Source organism: Engraulis encrasicolus, chromosome 16 (genome assembly GCF_034702125.1).
Source record: "Engraulis encrasicolus isolate BLACKSEA-1 chromosome 16, IST_EnEncr_1.0, whole genome shotgun sequence".
Taxonomy (NCBI): Eukaryota; Metazoa; Chordata; class Actinopteri; order Clupeiformes; family Engraulidae; genus Engraulis; species Engraulis encrasicolus.
In genome coordinates this window covers 46,388,988-46,408,987 of record NC_085872.1, presented here as the reverse complement: position 1 = coordinate 46,408,987, position 20,000 = coordinate 46,388,988, and the positions used below count along the sequence as shown (strand labels likewise).

The 20,000-nt window shown below is 47.6% G+C and overlaps 2 protein-coding genes across 2 annotated transcripts in view; both read left to right on the top strand.

The window, feature by feature from the left end:
* Positions 1-13,202, top strand: part of LOC134466122 (rho GTPase-activating protein 30-like) — a 23,789-nt gene extending 10,587 nt beyond the window's left edge. Inside the window, exons 7-17 of the mRNA XM_063220018.1 lie at positions 973-1,126; positions 3,371-3,468; positions 3,894-3,959; positions 5,192-5,401; positions 5,501-6,283; positions 6,706-6,962; positions 7,825-8,439; positions 9,514-9,752; positions 10,943-11,402; positions 11,781-12,878; positions 12,996-13,202. Coding sequence (XP_063076088.1) covers positions 973-1,126; positions 3,371-3,468; positions 3,894-3,959; positions 5,192-5,401; positions 5,501-6,283; positions 6,706-6,962; positions 7,825-8,439; positions 9,514-9,752; positions 10,943-11,402; positions 11,781-12,878; positions 12,996-13,202 — 4,187 coding nt within the window. The remainder of the gene's footprint in view (positions 1-972; positions 1,127-3,370; positions 3,469-3,893; positions 3,960-5,191; positions 5,402-5,500; positions 6,284-6,705; positions 6,963-7,824; positions 8,440-9,513; positions 9,753-10,942; positions 11,403-11,780; positions 12,879-12,995) is intronic.
* Positions 13,203-14,782: 1,580 nt separating this feature from the next.
* Positions 14,783-20,000, top strand: part of si:dkeyp-68b7.5 (transcriptional repressor RHIT) — a 10,429-nt gene continuing 5,211 nt past the window's right edge. Inside the window, exons 1-3 of the mRNA XM_063220017.1 lie at positions 14,783-15,438; positions 17,957-18,048; positions 18,495-18,591. Coding sequence (XP_063076087.1) covers positions 15,159-15,438; positions 17,957-18,048; positions 18,495-18,591 — 469 coding nt within the window. The 5' untranslated portion in view covers positions 14,783-15,158. The remainder of the gene's footprint in view (positions 15,439-17,956; positions 18,049-18,494; positions 18,592-20,000) is intronic.

The window sequence follows — 20,000 nt, the reverse complement described above, 5'->3', positions numbered from 1 at the left end:
GTGACATGATTCACGTGGATTCAAATAGTTCTTTATGTTCGCTAGATACCAACACAGAACCACTACATAACAAGAAAATATGAGGTAAAATGAATTAAAACGAATTACATTTACCTTTACAATACTTTCTGTGTTCTATGGCCACTTCCTGGAACTATTTTGGAACTATGTCGATAGTGATCTCTGTGTGTCAAAGGCTCCATGAGCCGCCGTATAACCACAACACTGAGGTCAGCGGGATTAGTCTACTGCAGTGCTTCTCAAACTTTTTCAGATTGAGGACCACTTTGTCCCCCCAAAAATGTTCAGGGACCACCTGTCAACTGAATGGACATTTGGCAGGTGCTAATTTGACATTGCTAATTTCGATACAAATCCCTTACTTTTTATTATTACAAGACTAGACTTCAGCTATGTTTAGCTTTGTGATAATATAGCCTACTGAGCTTGTCTTGGAGAAGTAGAAATCCCCTCGCGGACCACCTGAGCTCTGTTGCGGACCACCATTGGTCCCCGGACCACACTTTGAGAATCACTGGTCTACTGGTAACTGTTACTTCCATGGCTCTGGCCATGCCTATTGTCAGTGACGGACACCCTGGGATTCAGAAGCTACACTCCAGTGCCATATATACCAACATGACCTGGTTTTACCTGTAATTTACCATACACACTTTTTTTTCCCCGCAACTGGAAAAAAACAACACAATTGACCTAAATACTAGGCAATTAAATCTGTTGATATTTCTGAAAATCTAAATACATTTTCACACCTAGATATTTCAGGTGACCCCATTTGAATTCCAGGCGACCTCAAATGGAGTCCCTTGTTGAAACCAGGTCATATGGAATATGTGGCACTAGGTTGGACAGCAGACCATGGTCTTTATGTAGACCTTGAAGCTCCGTCCAGGAGCTGGTTGATCTCCCCATGCCTACTGTATTTTGACCTAAATCTTCTCTGCCAATCAGCCTTGGGTGTGCCAACGGAACGGAGGAAGTCCCTCCCCTCACCCACCATACTGGCCAATCAGGCGCCTTTCCAGTATCCCGGCAACTTGAGTCCAGGATATGGTCCTCCACCAGTGAGGCCCTCCTACCATGCCATCATCGAGCCGTCAGACAAGTAGGGAGACACACACACACACACACACACACACACACACACACACACACACACACACACACACACACACACACACACACACACACACACACACACACACACACACACACACACACACACACACATCCTACCATGCCATCATCGAGCCCTCAGACAAGTAGGGACACACACACGCACACGCACACACACACACACACACACACAAACGCACACAGCTTACCATGCCATCATCGAGCTGTTACACATGTAGGGACACACACACACACACACACACACACACACACACACACACACACACACACACACACACACACACACACACACACACACACACACACACACACACACACACTTCCTACCATGCCATTATAGAGCTGTCAGACAAGTAGAGAGACACACACACACACACACACACACACACACACACACACACACACACACACGCATCCTACCATGCCATTATAGAGCCGTCAGACAAGTAAGGAGACACACACACACACATGCACACACACATGCACACACACATACACACACACACACACACACACACACACACACACACACACACACACACACACACACACACACACACACACACACACACACACACACACACACACACACGTACACACACACCCTCCAACTTTCAATATCTGCCCCAATGCATCTCCCTCTCCACCTTTACATCCATGCTACAAGTCACCTCTTCACCCTTCACTTCACTGTGGTTTTGATTCGGCTTTGTTGTTCCATCATTTGCCACTATTAACAGCTACTGTGTAAGAATGGTAATTGTCTATTTCAGTGAACAATCTAAGCTCTACTACGTAAAGCTTAAAAGTAACAGCAATTTTGTGCCGAAAATTAGGCCTTAGCTTTAGGCTGTATTTTAGCACAATTATACAATCTGGAGAAGTTAGAAGTTAGTTTGCTGACTAAACTACTGATACATACTTGATCAATGACCAACTTAGCAAAGCCCCTATTATGGAGTCAGTGGCGAGTGTAGTGTAGACCAGTGGTTCCCAACCTATGGGTCGGGACCCAACCTATGGGTCGCCAAAGATCCACAGTGGGTCGCGAAGCCCTGTTGAGTTTAAGGGGCTTTAATTTCAATACCATATATAGCCCATGTTGAATAAATGACAAAGCATTTAAACTAATATATGCATAGAAGCAACACAATGTAAGTGATACATTAAACAGTTATTCTATATTTGACTGAAGACAAATTCCGGAATAAAATGATAATTAATGAGTATCGTGTGACTCCCTCTCATGCGGCCGCTCGCGCGATTGGGTCACCATAGCTTACAATACCTTACATAGCTTACAAAAATATGGGTCCCTGAAAAAAAAAGGTTGGGAACCACTGGTCTAGGCCAGTGGTTCTCAAAGTGTGGTCCGGGGACCACTGGTGGTCCGCGAGGGGATGTCTACTTTTCCAAGACAAACTAGCAGTAGGCTATAGTTGTATCTTTATTACAAAGCTAAACATACCTGTAGCTGTCATATTTTCACCACAATGGGAGAGGCTTGAAATGTGAATAAAAAGTAAGTGACCTGCATCAAAATTAGCAGTGTCAAATTAGTACTCGTCCACTGTCAACTCAGTGGTCCTCGGTCTGAAAATGTTTGGGAAACACTGGTGTAGACTGTTGTAATGTACTATGGTGTACAACAGTGTGTCACCCCAAACCTTTTTTGTCCTGCATACCCCCAAAGCTTTTTTTGTATACCATGGTAACCCTAACTCATAGTCTATGTCTTGTTCTCAATACTCAATACTTTTGGTATTATTAAATTTTTCCACGAACCCCCTGGCATGTTCACGTGTACACTTGGTGGCAGGGGCGCCGCTAAAAATGTTGGGCCCCATGAAAGGTTCAATTTTTGGGGCCCCAAAATGACAAATTATGTTATCAGCGTCCTTCCAGGGGCCCCCTCAGTGCTGTCGGGCCCTTAGAATCTGTAACCCCTTTCCCCCCCTCGCTTGCTTGGTGGTACATGTACCCCTGGTTGGGATACACTGGTGTACAACCACCGTGCTGCACAACCCTAGTGTGTCATGAGTGACTATCAAGTACTCTAGGAAAAATATATAGATTAAATATGTATAGATCATAGACTGTATATTGTTTGTATGCATATTGTGTCATTGAGCTATGTGCATTGGCTCTAAAAAAAGGTTGAAAACCACAGGTGCACTCTGCAGCGTCTCATGCTCTCTGGTGCCCCCTGCAGGAGGAAAGGCTCACTGAAGGGCCGCAAGTGGAAATCAATCTTCAACCTGGGAGGCCGCCTGCCCGACCCCCGCAAGCGCAACAAGGGGTCCACCAAAGGTGAGCCGCAAAGCTCACTTAGATTCTCACTAACACACACACAAGTGTGTCTCTACCGTTTTATCGCTCATTTTTCAATTCATTCTAAGCACATGACATGGCCTTCATGTGAGTGCTTAAAACACTCAGAGAGTGGCAGAAAAAGCCTTTAGAAGGAGGAAAATCAGTTGTTGTTTGACCAAAATTACCTAGAAGTGGATTAAAAAATGATATCTCCTTAACACTGAATAAATAATTAAAAACCGTTCAAAAGAGACAGGTTTTTTTAACGGCTCTTTGAAAGGAACAAACCGGATCCCATAAAAGAGTCAGAAATCCGATCTCTACCCACAACAAGCCCACATACCAACTACGTGCATCATCAACGAAAAAAAAACAATTTATTGATATGTTTTGCTAATGATATTCCACACATCTGTTTGCAGAGAAAGAGAAGCAGGCATTGAGGCCAGCTAAGAGTATGGACTCTCTGAGCCCTGGGCCTTATGAAGGTACTGTCTCCTCTCTTCTTTTCACATCTTGCATTGAAGTATATTTTCTGTTGTTTAGATACTTTGCATTTTTCTTTGGAACTGAATGTCAGCAGTTGGAGTTTCATTTGTAGGTCTGTTGTTAAAGGTGGACATAAAAGGTGGAATATTTTTAGTAGCTTATTTCCAGAATCCATGCTAACCATTGACAAATGTTACCTTTTTCATGAATACATACCACCATCGTCAAATTCTAAATATTCATTATGACTGGGGAAATTGCATGACATACATGACAAGGTGAATCTTCTCCAAGTCCGCCATTTTGAATTTCCAGAAATAGACATTTTTAGCTGCAAAATTTACTGTACTTTGGTCAAACAATCTAGTATATACTCATGAAAAGATCAAATTTGGCAATATGCATCACAGTTTTAATTAACATCATAGTTGTATAGTTGAATATACTCTGGCCACAATTCTACACATTGCACCTTTAAACTGTAAATACTGTACCAGAGAGAGTAGAGAGAGAGAGGTTCCATTGGCCCATTGTTTCCTGGTTCTATTATTGGGGGGGAAATCCCCCTTTAGGCAGACCTAGGCAGACCTGAGGACTGTTCTATTCAATGCTAGGGGCATTATGACACGCCCCTTTAGGCAGACCGGAACCTGGTCACATTAGGTGCCCATAGCAACCTATTATGTTGGCATATCTCTATACTTAAAGAATCTCTGACTGTACTGATGGGAGTGCAGGTCAGCACTGGCTGTCTGTACTTCAGAAGTCATCAGGGGGCAGTGTTGCCAGATGGAAAATGCTGAATTATCGCACCAAAACCTCAAAATTATCGTTTTTGAGGGCTTTTTGGGGGGGAAATTATCGTACAAGACCCAAATTGTTGTTTCAAGGCATCAAAATGAATCCTGAAATTAGCGTACATCATGTTTTTTTTTTGATCGTACAGAGGTCAAAATTGAGACGATAATTACGTATCGTACATCTGGCAACACTGTCAGGGTATTGTGCTGAGTTCCAACTCACGTTCGTTGTCATTCCAAACAAATGTAAAGCGTAGAATGAAGAGTTGGATAGTACTCGGTTCTTCTTTTCTTTGTCATTCTTTTTTATTTTTTACATAGCAGCAGAAAAGCAGACAAGTGTCTACGGTTTATTCAACAGGAGAATGTATTTGAATAAAAATAAATGTAAACAAAAAAAACTGACGCACCATCTGTGCTCCATTTCCTAGGCAACCGGCAGGCTGCCTCGCCTACACAGCTCTCTCCGGCATCACCCATTGGGCCTGACATAGGCGGGGGCGGGGCTTCGGGCGGCGGTGGGGGGGTGAGCCCGGGGCTAACCTCTGGCAGCTACGCGGTCACGTTCCGGCGAGGCGGCGGCGCCAGCGTGGGCAAGGTCAGCGGAGTCAGCGGAGGCGGCACGCAGGGCACCTACTCACGTCTGGAGTCCGGAGGAGGAGGAGGGGCCTCGGGAGGAGGGACAGGAAGTGACACAGGAGGGGCGGGGCCAGGCGGCGGCGGCGGGGCTTCAGGAGGAGGGCTGTCGAGGTCGGGGTCGGGGGCGGTTGCGGGGTCGGGGGCGGCTCCCGTGAGCAGGTCTCCGGCGCTCAGTAGTAACAGCCGGGAGAAGAGGGCCGGCATGCACATCTCGGGGCCCTTCTCCGTTACCGTGCCGCTACACATCACCTCGGGACTGCAGAGGGTCATACAGGGGTCACGCGGAGGCGGAGACCAGGAACAGGACCAGGACACACCCACAGATACAGGACACGCCCCTGATACAACATCAGACCCCGCCCCCATTCTTGCCTCGTCCAATGAGGATGCCCCATCGGAGGCGGAGGTACGCAGTAGAGAGACAGAGGAGGCAGGGGAGGAGAAGGAGAAGCAGGGGGAGGGGAGAGGCGAACACCAAGACATCAAGACTGAGGAGACGCAGGAGGGGGAGAGAACAGCAGCAGGAGGAGACGCAAGCGAGGGGGAGGACCGGAAGACAGGAGTGGAGATAGGAGAGGAGGAGGAGAAGGAGGAGAAGAGGGAGGAGGAGAGGGATGCAATTTGCAATTTGAGGAAGACATTGGAGACATTGCAATTTGAGGAAGAGGTGGAGGCCTCTGCCCTGCCCGTAGAAGACAAGGGTGAAGAGAGAAGAGAGGGAGAGCAGACGGGTGTGAACGGACCAATGGGCTGTGAAGAAGATGGGGAAGATGAAGATGAGGAGGAGAGGGACGAGGAGGAGGTCCAGGGAGAGGAGGAGGAAGATGAGGAAGAGCCAGCAGCCCTGGAGGAGACCTGCGACTCTGTAGAGGGAGATTACATGGGTGAGTGGTGTGACTTAGCCCTCATTTAAAGCAAAGAAGTTTATTACACATTTTTTTTTTACTTTTTGTTCATTTAACCAGAGCACGTTTGTCATCACTGTGGATCATCCTCTTCGCTCAACTTCTTTCCTTTGAATTATTAACCTTGATGATTATTAACCCTGATGATTATTAGAATGAATGCTGTGTATATGCTGCATTGTCCTCTCTCACTGTCTCTTACCCCTCTCTTCTCTTTTTCTCTCACTCCTCGTCTGTTGCTCATGCCTTCTCTTTCTTCTCTGTCTCTCTCCTTCCAACTCTGTATTTCTTCTCCCTCTCTCTCTCCCTGTCTCTCTCCTTCCCCCTCTCTCTTTCTCTGTCTCTCTCCTTCCCCCTCTCTCTCTCCCTGTCTCTCTCTTTCTCCCCCTCTCCCTCCACAGACATGAAGTGTGCCGCCGTGGTGTGCCGTACTCCTCTACTACCAACAGGTGGCGCCGGCCCCCCTCCCTGCCCTGCGGCTGCTTGCCTGGTGCCCCCAGAGCAAGAGGCTGTTGCCATGGACGCAGAGCAAGAGGCTGTTGCCATGGACGCAGAGCAAGAGGCTGTTGCCATGGACGCAGACATGCCCCTGGACCTAGAGGACACCTTCGGCTTCCTCGACATGGACATGATGGAGTGCAGCAGCACATCCCAAACGGTGAGTGTGTGTGTGTGTGTGTGTGTGTGTGTGTGTGTGTGTGTGTGTGTGTGTGTGTGTGTGTGTGTGTGTGTGCGTGTGTGTGTGCGTGTGTGTGTGTATGTGTCAGTGTGTGTCAGTGTGTGTGTGTGTGTGTGTGTGTGTGTGTGTCAGTGTGTGTGTGTGTGTGTGTGTGTGTGTGTGTGTGTGTGTGTGTAAGAAAGAGAGAGACTGTGTATCTGTGTGTGTGTGCATGCATGCACAGTGTGCGTACATGCAGGCACTGAGAAGGGGGCCCTTTCGGATGATCTTGTCCTGGACCTATGCGACGCTTGTATTAGTGTCTGACACATGAACCTTAACATGAAGTGGGGGTAGCCGTGGCCTAGTGGTTAAGGAGATGGGCTTTAGTGCAGAGGGTTGCAGGTTCGCACCCCACCCTTCCACTCCCTCCATGGCTGAAGTGCCGATGAGCAAGGCACCTAACCCCTCACTGCTCCTCCAGGGACTATAACCAATACCCTGTACCTAAATAACTGTAAGTCGCTTTGGAGGCAAAGCGTCAGCTAAGTGTAATGTAATGTAATATACTGGTGCCACTGGTCATTCTTGCTAGCCTGATTATCATCAACTTTTAAATCTCTTCGAGACTTGGTCTGACCCTGAGCACAACAATTAACATTTCCCAAATGACGTCGACCCGCCTCCCTCAGTTTGCTAATGGTTGCATGTTTCCGGACATAGAGGGAGGAGTTCCCGATTTTTCGGGAGCTCAGAAACGATATTTGTATCGCTCTTGGCCTGACTAGAAGCAACACTGAGGGCACGGCCTGGCTACATCCTTGCCCCATGTATTTACCCTTGTTGTCTTTCTGCCCTTCAGAACAATGAGTTCTCCGTGGAGCCAGATTACGAGTACGAGAGCCAGTCCTGGTTCTCCAGTGAGCCCCACACCGCCGCCGCGACGGTCTCTCCACCCCAGCCAGCTCCGCCACAGACGCGACACACACCCGCCATGGCCTCCGCCCATCCCCTCCCGCACAGCCGGCTGTCCAGCAAGTCCCACAGCCTGCCCTACAAGTGCACCCCGTCCTACCCAGAATCCTCGGAGGAGGAAGAGGACGAAGATGAAGACGAGGAGGACGACCCCATCCTGTCTGATGCGAGTGATGGCGAGGATGATGATGATGATGATGCTGATGACTATGATGAAGAGCACATGCTCCTTCACCGCAGCCTCCCCAACGCTCTGGAGTTCCACGGTCTCGCCTGGTCCACGCCCCCAGGCCCCCGGGACGAACCCCTGGCAGCCAATAGCAGAGAGGACATCCTGTCGACTAGCCAATCATCACAGGACATGCCTCAGGAAGATGCCCTCTGTCCTCTGATTGGTGGCCACGTGGAGGATACTTTGGTGTTGAGCCAATCACAGCAGAGCGAGCAGCCGTTTGACTCTGTCAGCCAATCAGAAGAGCCGGGTGCGGATGACCATGCTGAGGTGCCTGCTACCTGCTACTTGTTATTTTATTTGATTTTATTTCTTATTGTGCTCTCAGAAACTCGTATTAACGAGTCTCGGAAACTCGTCTATGAAATGTTTCAACAAGTTTACCAGTGGAAAGTACGGTAACACTTTATTTTAGAGATACATCTATTAGCACTAATACTGTACATACAATGTTCCTGTATAAGTAACGTGCAAGGCATGTACAAAGCAAAATCAAACATTTGTTAGGCATGTATTCGCAAATGTCTTGTTCATGCACAATAAGGGATTTATTAACAATTTAACCTAGTAGGCCTTAGCATTTGCTTAGTACAGTACATGCCTTACAAGTTACTTATGCAGGCATTAACATTGTATGTATTAGTGCTAATAGATGTATCCCTAAAATAAAGTGTTACCGAAAGTACCACTTGGGTTGCCTGCTTACCACCAGACCTAATCCCAAGTTGGGTGGCGTTCCTGTGTGTTTCCCATGTCAGTGCTTTTTTTGGGGGGTTTTTTGTGAGAGCCCGCACACCTCGAAGGTTTCTTTTTCAGCAGGTGCAGCTTTTCAAGGTACTTCAGTTAACACAAGGAAGAGTGTGACACTGCGTCTTCACAGTTCACCACTTTTTTTTTTCTTTCTTTGGACCAAAGAAAAAAAAAAAGTGGTGAACTGTGAAGAAGCAGTGTCGCGCTCTTCCTAGTGTTTGGTATTTACCATAATTCAGGGAGCACATGATTGGACAATCATTCTTTCTGTCTCTTCTACTTCATTTCATTATGTTTTGTTTATTTTTAACATTGTTGTTAATCTATCTGTGAAGCACATTGACCTGTATAAAATTGTGCTATACGAATACAGTTATTATAATTATAATTATTATTATTATTATTATTATTACCTCTCAGGGTCAATAAAGTAACTCTACTCTGCTCTCCACTTTACCTCTCAGGCTCAATAAAGTAACTCTACTCTACTCTACTTTACCTCTCAAGCTCCATAAAGTAACTCTACTCTGCTCTCCACTTTACCTCTCAGGGTCAATAAAGTAACTCTACTCTGCTCTCTACTTAACCTCTCAGGCCGTTAGCGGTGAGGGCCTATTGGAGATGGCAGCGGAAACCGGGACGGACGCCAGCTCTCTGACCAATCAGATCGCGGTTCCTCTGCCTTCCAGCCAATCACGGTGCTCGTATGTACCAATAGACTCAAGTGATGACTACATGAAGATGAGCAGGATACCAGACGAGGACGTTGGGGAGGAAGAGCACAGCGAGGACAAGAAGGAGACACGCTGTGAGGACCAGACAGAAAGACATAGGTGAGTGGAGAGTCTTACACACACACACACACACACACACACACACACACACACACACACACACACACACACACACACACACACACACACACACACACACACACACACACACACAGTACACAGTATAGACAGTACAGTGCAGTATTATGATGTGATTAAAACTCATAAACATTACCAATAATTATGAAAAATCTATTATATAAACATGAGGCTAACTCTGGCTCAAAGTGTGCCCTATAAAGCTCATAGCCTCTGTTGTGTGTGTGTACAATGGTGCTGTCCCTGATTGATGCATGTTCTTACATTACATCAGGGGTCCCCAACCTTTCTGGGTCAGAGGGCTACCAAGGGCAACCAAGGGCTACCCGAGGGCTATTGAGAGCTACCCGAGGGCTACTTTTGTTCAAAATCCTCTACTGATGTCTTGACATCATTCCCAAATCACACTAGATTGAATGATAATTTGCTTATAAGTTATAAGGAAATATTCTTTATAGGCTATAAAGAAATAATCTCATTTAAATTAAGAAAAGCATTAATTAATTGTGACTAAAATCTTGTAGTCGTGACTGTTTATTAACATCCTTGGTGGGCACCTCAGAAGCTTCTGGAGGGCTACCTGGCGCCCGCGGGCACCACGTTGGTGACGCCTGCATTACATCATTCAACAGTGCACCCGTGTGGCTCTAGTGGTAGGGCACTGGGCTGCTACACCTGCGACCTGGGTTTGATTCAGGCCTGGGTTTGATTCAGGCCTGGGTTTGATTCAGGCCTGGGTTTGATTCAGGCCTGGGTTTGATTCAGGCCTGGGTCCTTTGCCGACCCTTGCCCGATTCTCTCTCTCCTTACTCATTTTCTGTCCCTATGTCGACTGTCCTCCAGACTTGTACGAAATTCCGAATTGAAAGAATTCAAATTCACTGTAATGGCATAATATGAACACTAAGTGGTGGTGTTCTATGTACTCTCAATGGGTGGTGTAGCTTAAATTCAAAGAAATTCAAGGTAATGACACCATCTAGTGTTCGTATTATGGCATTACTTTGAATGTCAATTCATTCAATTCGGAATTTCGTACAAGCCTGCTGTCCTCTGAAATAATAAAGGTATAAAAAGCCACTAAAATAAAGCATCAGCAAAAACAAACCCATTATTAACAACAATAATGTTATTGTTATCATCTTCAACAGTGCGAGCGGGTCGAGGTTCCACGGAGAGACGGCGCCCAGCCCTTCGTCCAATGAGGACTTCAGGCCGCCCCTGCCAATCAGAGATTACCATGGCAACGCGGACGACTGCCAGCACACCTACGAGGTGGTGGACGTGATCGAGGATGAGGAAGGTGATGAGGAGGAAGATGATGATGAAAACGAGTACATCTCCATCGCAGAGCTCACCGCCATCGTGGGCCTGGCCGCCCTATCACGTGGACCGACTGAGACTCGCGCTGGAGAGGGTTGCGGAGCAGAACCAGAGACTGGGGAGGGTTGCGGCCCGGAGAATCATGCTGACAATGCCACCGCGGACCAGGAGGAGGAGACAGAGCAGCATGCAATAGAGAGCCAGAGGGACGAGGAAGAAGGGGGGATAGAGGAGATGGAAGAGGGGAACATGAGAGGAGAGGGCGGGGAACGAGGGATGAAGAGCGATGTAGGGAGTGGTGTAGAGGGAAGGAGACCAGAACAACACACAGTGGATGGGGAGAAAGGGAAAGAATGGGAAGAGGAGAGTGCAGAGAGAGGGACAGCAATGGTGGAGGACTACGGAGGAAGTAGCCCACCTGTGCAGGATGAGGAAGAAGAGAAGCAGGAAGAGGAAGAGAGGAAGGGTCAGCTGGATGGAAACGAAAGGGCTGCTGAGGAGACGACAGACAGGAGAGGAGATGCAGAGAGGGATGGAGGCAGCGTAGGTGCACAGGAGGATGGAAAGGGGGAGGGGGGCAGAGAGAAGCACATCACAGAGCAGCCCGGAGACGGACAGAGGGAGAGGGAGAAGGAGAGGGAGAGGGAGGGACAGGCGAGAGAAGAAGAGGAGGAGGAGAGAGAGGTACAAGAAAAAGAAGTAAAGCACGAACCTGTAGAAAGGGCAGAGGAGGGGCAACAAGACAAGAGTGACGGGAGCGAGGACAGGGCAGGTGAGAGTGATACGCGAGAGGACAGCGCAGGTGAGAGTGTCGCGGTGGCTGCGGCGACGGCTCTCGGGCCGGGTGTGGGCAGCACCCTCGTCACCACCAGACAGGCGAGCCCGAGGACGCACCACGTGAAGGCCGTGCCCGTGGTGCCGCCCAAGCCGCAGCAGTCCCGCCTGACCGCCCTGGGCATCATCAGACGAGACCCACCACCAACACAGGACGCGCCGCACAGCCGCACACACAGCCGTTCACACAGCCTGGAAACAACCACCCTCCTACAGCTGGACTCACCAGACACACCTGACACCAGGACAGAGGACAACCACACACCACACACACCACATGCAGTGGCAGCGGCAGCAGGACAGCACGACACACCACACACACCACATGCAGTGGCAGCGGCAGCAGGACAGCACGACACACACTCCTCAAAGACAGAGGATGAGGAGGAGGAGGAGGAGATGGCTCAAGAACTGCCGACTACGGACACGAAGCCTGCAGCACCAGAGCTGACTGATGCAGACGCAGACGCAGCAGTTCACATACACACGGCACATGACCCAAACACCACCTCCACAGTCCCACCCGACACACAGCTCGCTCCACCACACATAGTGATAGACCTGCCTCAGCAGACACCATCAGGAGATGGAGACCAGTCACAGCCACAGCCACAGCAGGAGGCCCACCCAGGGAGGAGCAGTGGGGAGCAGCAGGAGGCCCACCCAGGGAGGAGCAGTGGGGAGCAGCAGGAGGCCCGCCCAGGGAGGAGCAGTGGGGAGCAGCAGGAGGCCCGCCCAGGGAGGAGCAGTGGGGAGCAGCAGGAGGCCCACCCAGGGAGGAGCAGTGGGGAGCAGCAGGAGGCCCACCCAGGGAGCAGCAGTGGGGAGCAGGGGAGGGCCGACGGAGAGAGGGGCGTAGAGGAGGAGGGCAGACGGGACACAGACACAGACACACAGGTGGGGCATAGGGACATGCAGGGAGAACAGCAGGTAGAGAAGGGAGGGGGGGGAGACAGGGGAGCGGGGGGAGACAGGGGAGAGGGGGGAGACAGGGGGGTGGGGGGAGACAGGGGAGCGGGGGGAGACAGGAGTCCTGACGGTAAACAGGACAGACTGGCGGCCGCTCGCGAGGGCGAGAGGGAGCGAGATCGGGAGCGGAGGAGCAGGGAGAGGGACGCAAAGAGGAACAGCGGCATCACCAGCATGTGTTTTGACGAGGCGGTTGCCCGGGCAACCAGGGAGCGGGAGAAGGAGAGGGAACATGGGGACCGTGACAGAGGGGTGAACGTTCAGGAGGAAAATGTGCGGCTTTGAAAGCTCTCTTGGAGAGAGTTTAAGGAGTAGATGTGAAATCAAGCATGACATGACATGACATTACACTTCGCTGATGCTTTTTTTTATCCAAAGCGACTTGCAGTTATTTTATGTACAGGGTTTTGGTTACTGCCCCTGGAGCAATGTGGAGTTAGGTGACTTTTGCCAAGGCACCGTAGCCATGGAGTGAGATAGGGAGTGGGATACGAACCCACTGATCTAAAGCCCATGTCCTTAACCACTAGGGAGTGGGATAGGAACCCTCTGATCTAAAGCCCATGTCCTTAACCACTAGGGAGTGGGATAGGAACCCTCTGATCTAAAGCCCATGTCCTTAACCACTAGGGAGTGGGATACGAACCCTCTGATCTAAAGCCCATGTCCTTAACCACTAGGGAGTGGGATAGGAACCCTCTGATCTAAAGCCCATGTCCTTAACCACTAGGGAGTGGGATACGAACCCTCTGATCTAAAGCCCATGTCCTTAACCACTAGGGAGGGGATACGAACCCTCTGATCTAAAGCCCATGTCCTTAACCACTAGGGAGGGGATACGAACCCTCTGATCTAAAGCCCATGTCCTTAACCACTAGGGAGTGGGATACGAACCCTCTGATCTAAAGCCCATGTCCTTAACCACTAGGGAGTGGGATACGAACCCTCTGATCTAAAGCCCATGTCCTTAACCACTAGGGAGTGGGATTCGAACCCTCTGATCTAAAGCCCATGTCCTTAACCACTAGGCCATAACTGCCCCAGTGACCCTGCAGAGGACTGAAAAGACTGACAGTGATTGTGTCGAAGATTGTGTTGAAGTTAACACAAGAGACAAACAGGATCATTGTGATCAAACCAATCGGCCAGTTAATGTAGATATTATGTTAATCAGTTGCAATGTTATGTGTTTTTTTTCTGAATACTAACAAATATAAATGCGCACCACATTTAGGTTATACATTTTCTAAGACTCATTTTCTTGTAGGCCTACAGTTTCGAGGCTTTTGCAGTCTTTTAAGAGAATCACATTTATAGCAGAAGCAGAGGACTCTTTGCTCTAATTATGCAAGATTACAAGTTGCATAGGAAAGGAACATTCAAGTTTTTTTGTAACTCGAACTGTTTAATTTTATCTCATTTTACTCTAGTGTTTACCAAATTAAGTGAATTGACCTAGTCTGGTTTATGTAAACTAGTAGGTTACTCTGCACATACTGTGGACCTATTTTAAGAGAGTTTGTACAGTAAAATGTATTCGCAATCTTGCATTGGGAATTTGTTTTTCAATAAAAAAACATCTACAATTTCATCAAAACTATTCAGTGGTTTATTTAACATATAGCTAATGTAGATGTAGATGTAGAGGAAGGGAGCTGATGAACTTGAACTCCCCAGACAAGAGTTGGCCAAAGATGCAAACATTGATGTCTTTTTTGTTTGTTTGTTTTGCGCGTAATTTTGCGCATCATTTTTGGTCAATACGGCTACATGACCCGAGCATCACATTTTATTGGTCTAAGCAAAAGCATGTGGCAGCATTTCTGTCGCCACAAACAGGAAATAACTAGAATGTTGTCAAAGAAGATGGTCTATGATCTGCGTTTGTTATTTTATAGGTTTGTCTACTGTTCGTGCACGCTTGGTGATGCTGCGATGTCATGTATAAATACATATTTGAGGAACATGTAGGCTACTCGTGTCAAAATTGCCCAGATGCAGAGCTGTATTACCACGGCGTCCGTGCTATCTCCAGTTACAGCACACCACCACAACGCAGCTGAAATAATGGTATCCTTCGATTACAGGGCATCGAACTAAAATGATATTTTAGTCACGTTTCAGCCAATATTCATATCCGTTATTACTGATTGGGTTGACATTCTGCATGGCTGTCCTGCGGTAGCGTGACAACTTGCGAGCCAACGTTTGTGATTACGCCTAAATCTGAGCATCACTTGCATGATGACAAACTCAGTCGACATACACACTCAGTTAGCCTCTATTATGGAGGTATTTGCCAAATCAGCACTTGCGGAGATGAGTAAAGCCATTGACAACGACTCGACACTGTTACGTCAAGAGATATCCAGAAGAGAAAGGGAGATCGAAGCACTCTGGCGGCGACTGCAACTGACTGAAAACGAGCTGAAGTCCGCGCGACAGACCCAAGCCAAGAAGTCACCAGCCAACTCGCGCTCCGTTGGAATCCAAGTAAATGACGGGGCATCGCGTGCGCAAGGTAGGCTGCCCTAGCTACACGACAATGACATGAACAACCACGGGTGTCCAAATTCACCAGTTGTCTATGTGATGACATTTTAAAGCTGAAAAACAAACCTTTTTTTGTCATAGAATTTTAGTTGGAAGGGTATATTTTTGTCTGAAATATAACACAACAAAACACCAAATCTGTGGTATTATATAGTGTTGTCCCTGGAAACCACTCCTCAAATAGGCCTTAATGGAGTAAGGAATTGACTAACACAGACGGTAGAGAGATTTACTCGAGTAGGCCAGTAAATTACGTTGTTAACAACTGGGTTATATTTTTGGAGTCCAGTTCATAACTTAACTTTTGAATAAGATTGATAGGATAATTTAGAAGCTTCAAATGCATAGGAATAGATACATTGGCCTATTTAGTGGGGTTTGACATTTGGACTTCAGATGAGAGCCTTGGTCATAACAGAGTAGTGAAAGCCCAACTGGGAAACTCCAACTCCCATTGTGACACAGCACTCCACAGCACAGAAGTGCACACAACAAAATTGCATTTATGCTTCACCACCCGTGCAAGGGGGCCGCCCCCAATGGCACACCAAGGGAGCAGTGCGATGGCACGGTACCATGCTCAGAGTACCTCAGCCATGGAGGAGGATGGGGGAGAGCACTGGTTAATTACTCCCCCCACCGTACCTCAGTCATGGAGGAGGATGGGGGAGAGCACTGGTTAATTACTCCCCCCACCGTACCTCAGCCATGGAGGAGGATGGGGGAGAGCACTGGTTAATTACTCCCCCCCCACCACCAACCTGGCAGCTCAGGAGTTGAACCGGCAACGTTTGGGGCACAAGTCTGACGCCCTAACTGCCAACCCATGACTGCCCATGAGTAGACTGTATTGTAAATGTAAGGTGCACAGAGGGCCTTTTGACCCCATGTTACCTATAGCAGTGGTTCTTAACCTGGGGTGCGGGCACCCCCTGGGGGTGCGCCAGAGATTTCAGGGGGCGCGCAGAATTTTGTTTGTGTTGAGGTTGAGACCAAAACTCTGCTACCGAGCAGTAATTTCGGCCAACTCAAATGTGTTGGTCCCAATGTAACGTCATTGAGGTATTCATTAATGTCTCAAACAAGAATCATTGCAATTAATCACTGAAGTCAATTTTTATTGTGTATACACACATGTAGAAGTTTGGGTTGGGGGTGCGTGCCTTGTCTTGGGCACAGGTAAGGGGGTGCGTTAAGAGAAAAAGGTTAAGAACCCCTGACCTATAGGGCATTAACCGCTCTCCTGATGCAGTCTAGAATATGACCTCAAATTTATTTTGGGACTGTCAGTGTAGATATGACTGCTCTTAATGTGAAACATTTGTAAGGACACACATTGTCCATGTTTTAATGTATGTGATTATTTGATAGTTTCCTGCCCAGGGACCACGGATGCAAATTAGCTTTGTAGCTAACTCTGGTACTGGAGATGTCTTGTACATGGCCCCTGTCAAATAAACCAATAAACTAAACTAAACTAGATAATCTGATAGAGTAGTGTTTCTCAACGGGGGCACTACAGCCCCCCAGGGGGCATTGGGGAGCATCAGGGGGACGTTGAGAAGGATACAGTTGAGAGGGGGCTGTGCCTAGTTGTTATTGGGGGCATTAGTCCATTTCATTTTTTAATACTAAGGGGGGTGTTGAGAGCCTTATCATGAGGTTAAGGGGGCGTTGGGAGGCTTAGGATGAGGTCAAGATGGTGTCTGTTCAAAAGAGGTTGAGAACCACTTGGATAGAGGATAGTATGCTGCCTTGTGTGTTTGAAGATTTCTTCACCAATGTTTACCCCAGTTAGGTTTTTTTAAAAGATATTTCTGGGATTTTTGGGCCTTTATTTGTGAGAGGACAGTGGAGGACAGACAGGAAGCAAGTGGGGATAGAGAGATGTGGAAGGGCCGGCTAAGGACCCAGGCTGCAATCGAACCTGTATTGCCAGTGTAACAGTCCAGTGCCCTGCCACATGATCCACGGCAGGACCCCTTGTTAGGGTTGTAGTGTTTTTCAGTAACAACACAATCTATATACCTGATTGAGTACAATGGTGTAAGGCAGGGGTGGGGAACCTATGTCTCGAGGGCCGTTTGCAGCCCTTCAGGCCGCTTTATCCGGCCCCCGATATGATTTTAATGTTATGCAGCTTCATATGAAATATGACATATTTTGTGAAGGAATCTTAGAAATTACATTTGCAATACAATTAAGTTATATTCAGGGGACCTAAAGAAGGTGGGTTTGTTTTAAAGAGGTGTCTGCTTTCAATATACAGTAGGCCTAAAGTGCAGGGGGAAATTCTGGTTTGTGTTCATAGTACGGCCCTCGGAGAAATTTGAGGTGGCCCCTCGAATGAAAAAGGTTCCCCACCCCTGGTGTAAATGGTGTAACAGCTATGTAATATCATGTGCTGGTGTTGTAATTTACACCATGAGTTAACTTTCACGGGTACTTTTGAGCCCTCTGTTTACCACTGATGTTCTCCTCCACAGCTGGCATCTCCCACTGGTCCAGTTCGCTTATTCCAGACAGAGGATCCACGTCAGAGTGGAAAGACGCCATAGGACAGGCATTCCCTCTACAGGTTAGTAAGTGGTAAATGGACTGCATCAGTGGTGTAGTCTACTTTTTTGAGGTGGGTACACTGTATATATTTGTGCTATTCTAAATAATGGATCCATCCATTTTAAGTGGGTATACTGAAATCCCTAAATTTTGAAGTGGGTACATTGTGTGCCCTGCTCTCATCTGATTGGTTGAGCTGTAGGTCTTTCTGAAGACCAGTGCCCTGCTCTCGTCTGATTGGTTAAGCTGTAGGTCTTTCTGAAGACCAGTGGCCTGCTCTCGTCTGATTGGTTAAGCTGTAGGTCTTTCTGAAGACCAGTGGCCTGCTCTCGTCTGATTGGTTAAGCTGTAGGTCTTTCTGAAGACCAGTGGCCTGCTCTCGTCTGATTGGTTAAGCTGTAGGTCTTTCTGAAGACCAGTGACCTGCTCTCGTCTGATTGTTAATATATGGGTTCTCCTCTCCAGGTGGAGGTGGATGAGGAAGAGGAGGATGAAGAGGAGCACGGACCATTTCAGATCAAAGAAGAGAAGGCTGAAGAGGAGCAGTGGAACAAGGGGGATGGTACGATACACACACACACACACACACACACACACACACACACACACACACACACACACACACACACACACACACACACACACATACACACACACACACACGCACACACACACACACACATAGAGGAACAAGGGTGATGGTACGACACACATTTTACTTTTTTATTTGTATTGACAGATATACGACGATAAACAAAGAGAATAGAATGCACACAGTTATCATCCCTGATGAAACACACACACACACACACACACACACACACACACACACACACACACACACACACACAGACACACACACACACACAGTTTAGTACTTGTATTTGGATCGCAGCAGATTAAAAGTTATACAGACCCAAATACTGATGGAAATCAGAAATCACAGAGTTGTATAGGTATGATCATGTTGTTATTCAGTCCAATATTTATGGATAAATATGGCATCTCTGTCTCCAAATGGACAAACTGCCTATGATGGCAGAGATGGAACAGTATTTTGCCAGTCTCTTTGCTGTTGTTTTGCGCAGTCCAGACAGTTGCAGTCCTGTTAAGACAAGTTTGTGTACATGCCCAAGGCTCCCAAATACTAAAACAACTAATCTGCATTGGTACCCAAGGCCCACAATGGTATCGAGTATTGGCTGATATTTCAACATTTTAGAGTTAAAACATATGTCCACAGTGTTTCCCACAGAAATTTTGGAAACTATGGGGGCAGCCGGGATTTTTTTTTGGTGGGGGGGACTTTTCACGCGGGCCTTTTGGGGGGGTGTCCTTTCACGCGGGGGGGGGGGGGGGGGTGTTATTCATGCAGTGTAAATGCAAAATGGCTAAACAATGAGTACAGTATGACATTGGCGCATGGAGAAACTATAGGCCTAGGCCAGTCATTCTCAAAGTGTGGTCCGGGGACCACTGGTGGTCCGCGACAGTGCTCAGGTGGTCCACGAGGGGATTTCTACTTTTCCAAGACTAGCTAGAAGTAGGCTATATATGTAACACACAATTACAAAGCTAAACACAGCTGAAGTATTATTTTCACCACAAAAAGGCAGGCTTGTAATGTGAATACATTGCATCGAAATTAGCACTGTCAAATAAGCACCCTTCAACTGTCAATTCAGTTCACAGGTGGTACCTGAACATTTTTTAGGAGGGGGGGGGGGGGGGGAGTGGGGGGGGGGGGGAGTGGTCCTAAGCATGAAAAAGTTTGAGAAACACTGGACTAGCCCTACATTTCAGCCATTTATATTTTGAGAAAAAAGGCTACATAACATTTTACCCATGATATTAGTAGTACATTGTTATTTATATTTGTTTAAAAATGCAGTACAGTGAATCATTTCTGTTACAACACAGTTTCATTAGTCTCTCTTGCAGGGGTCTATGTAATGAAAAAAAAATAAAACA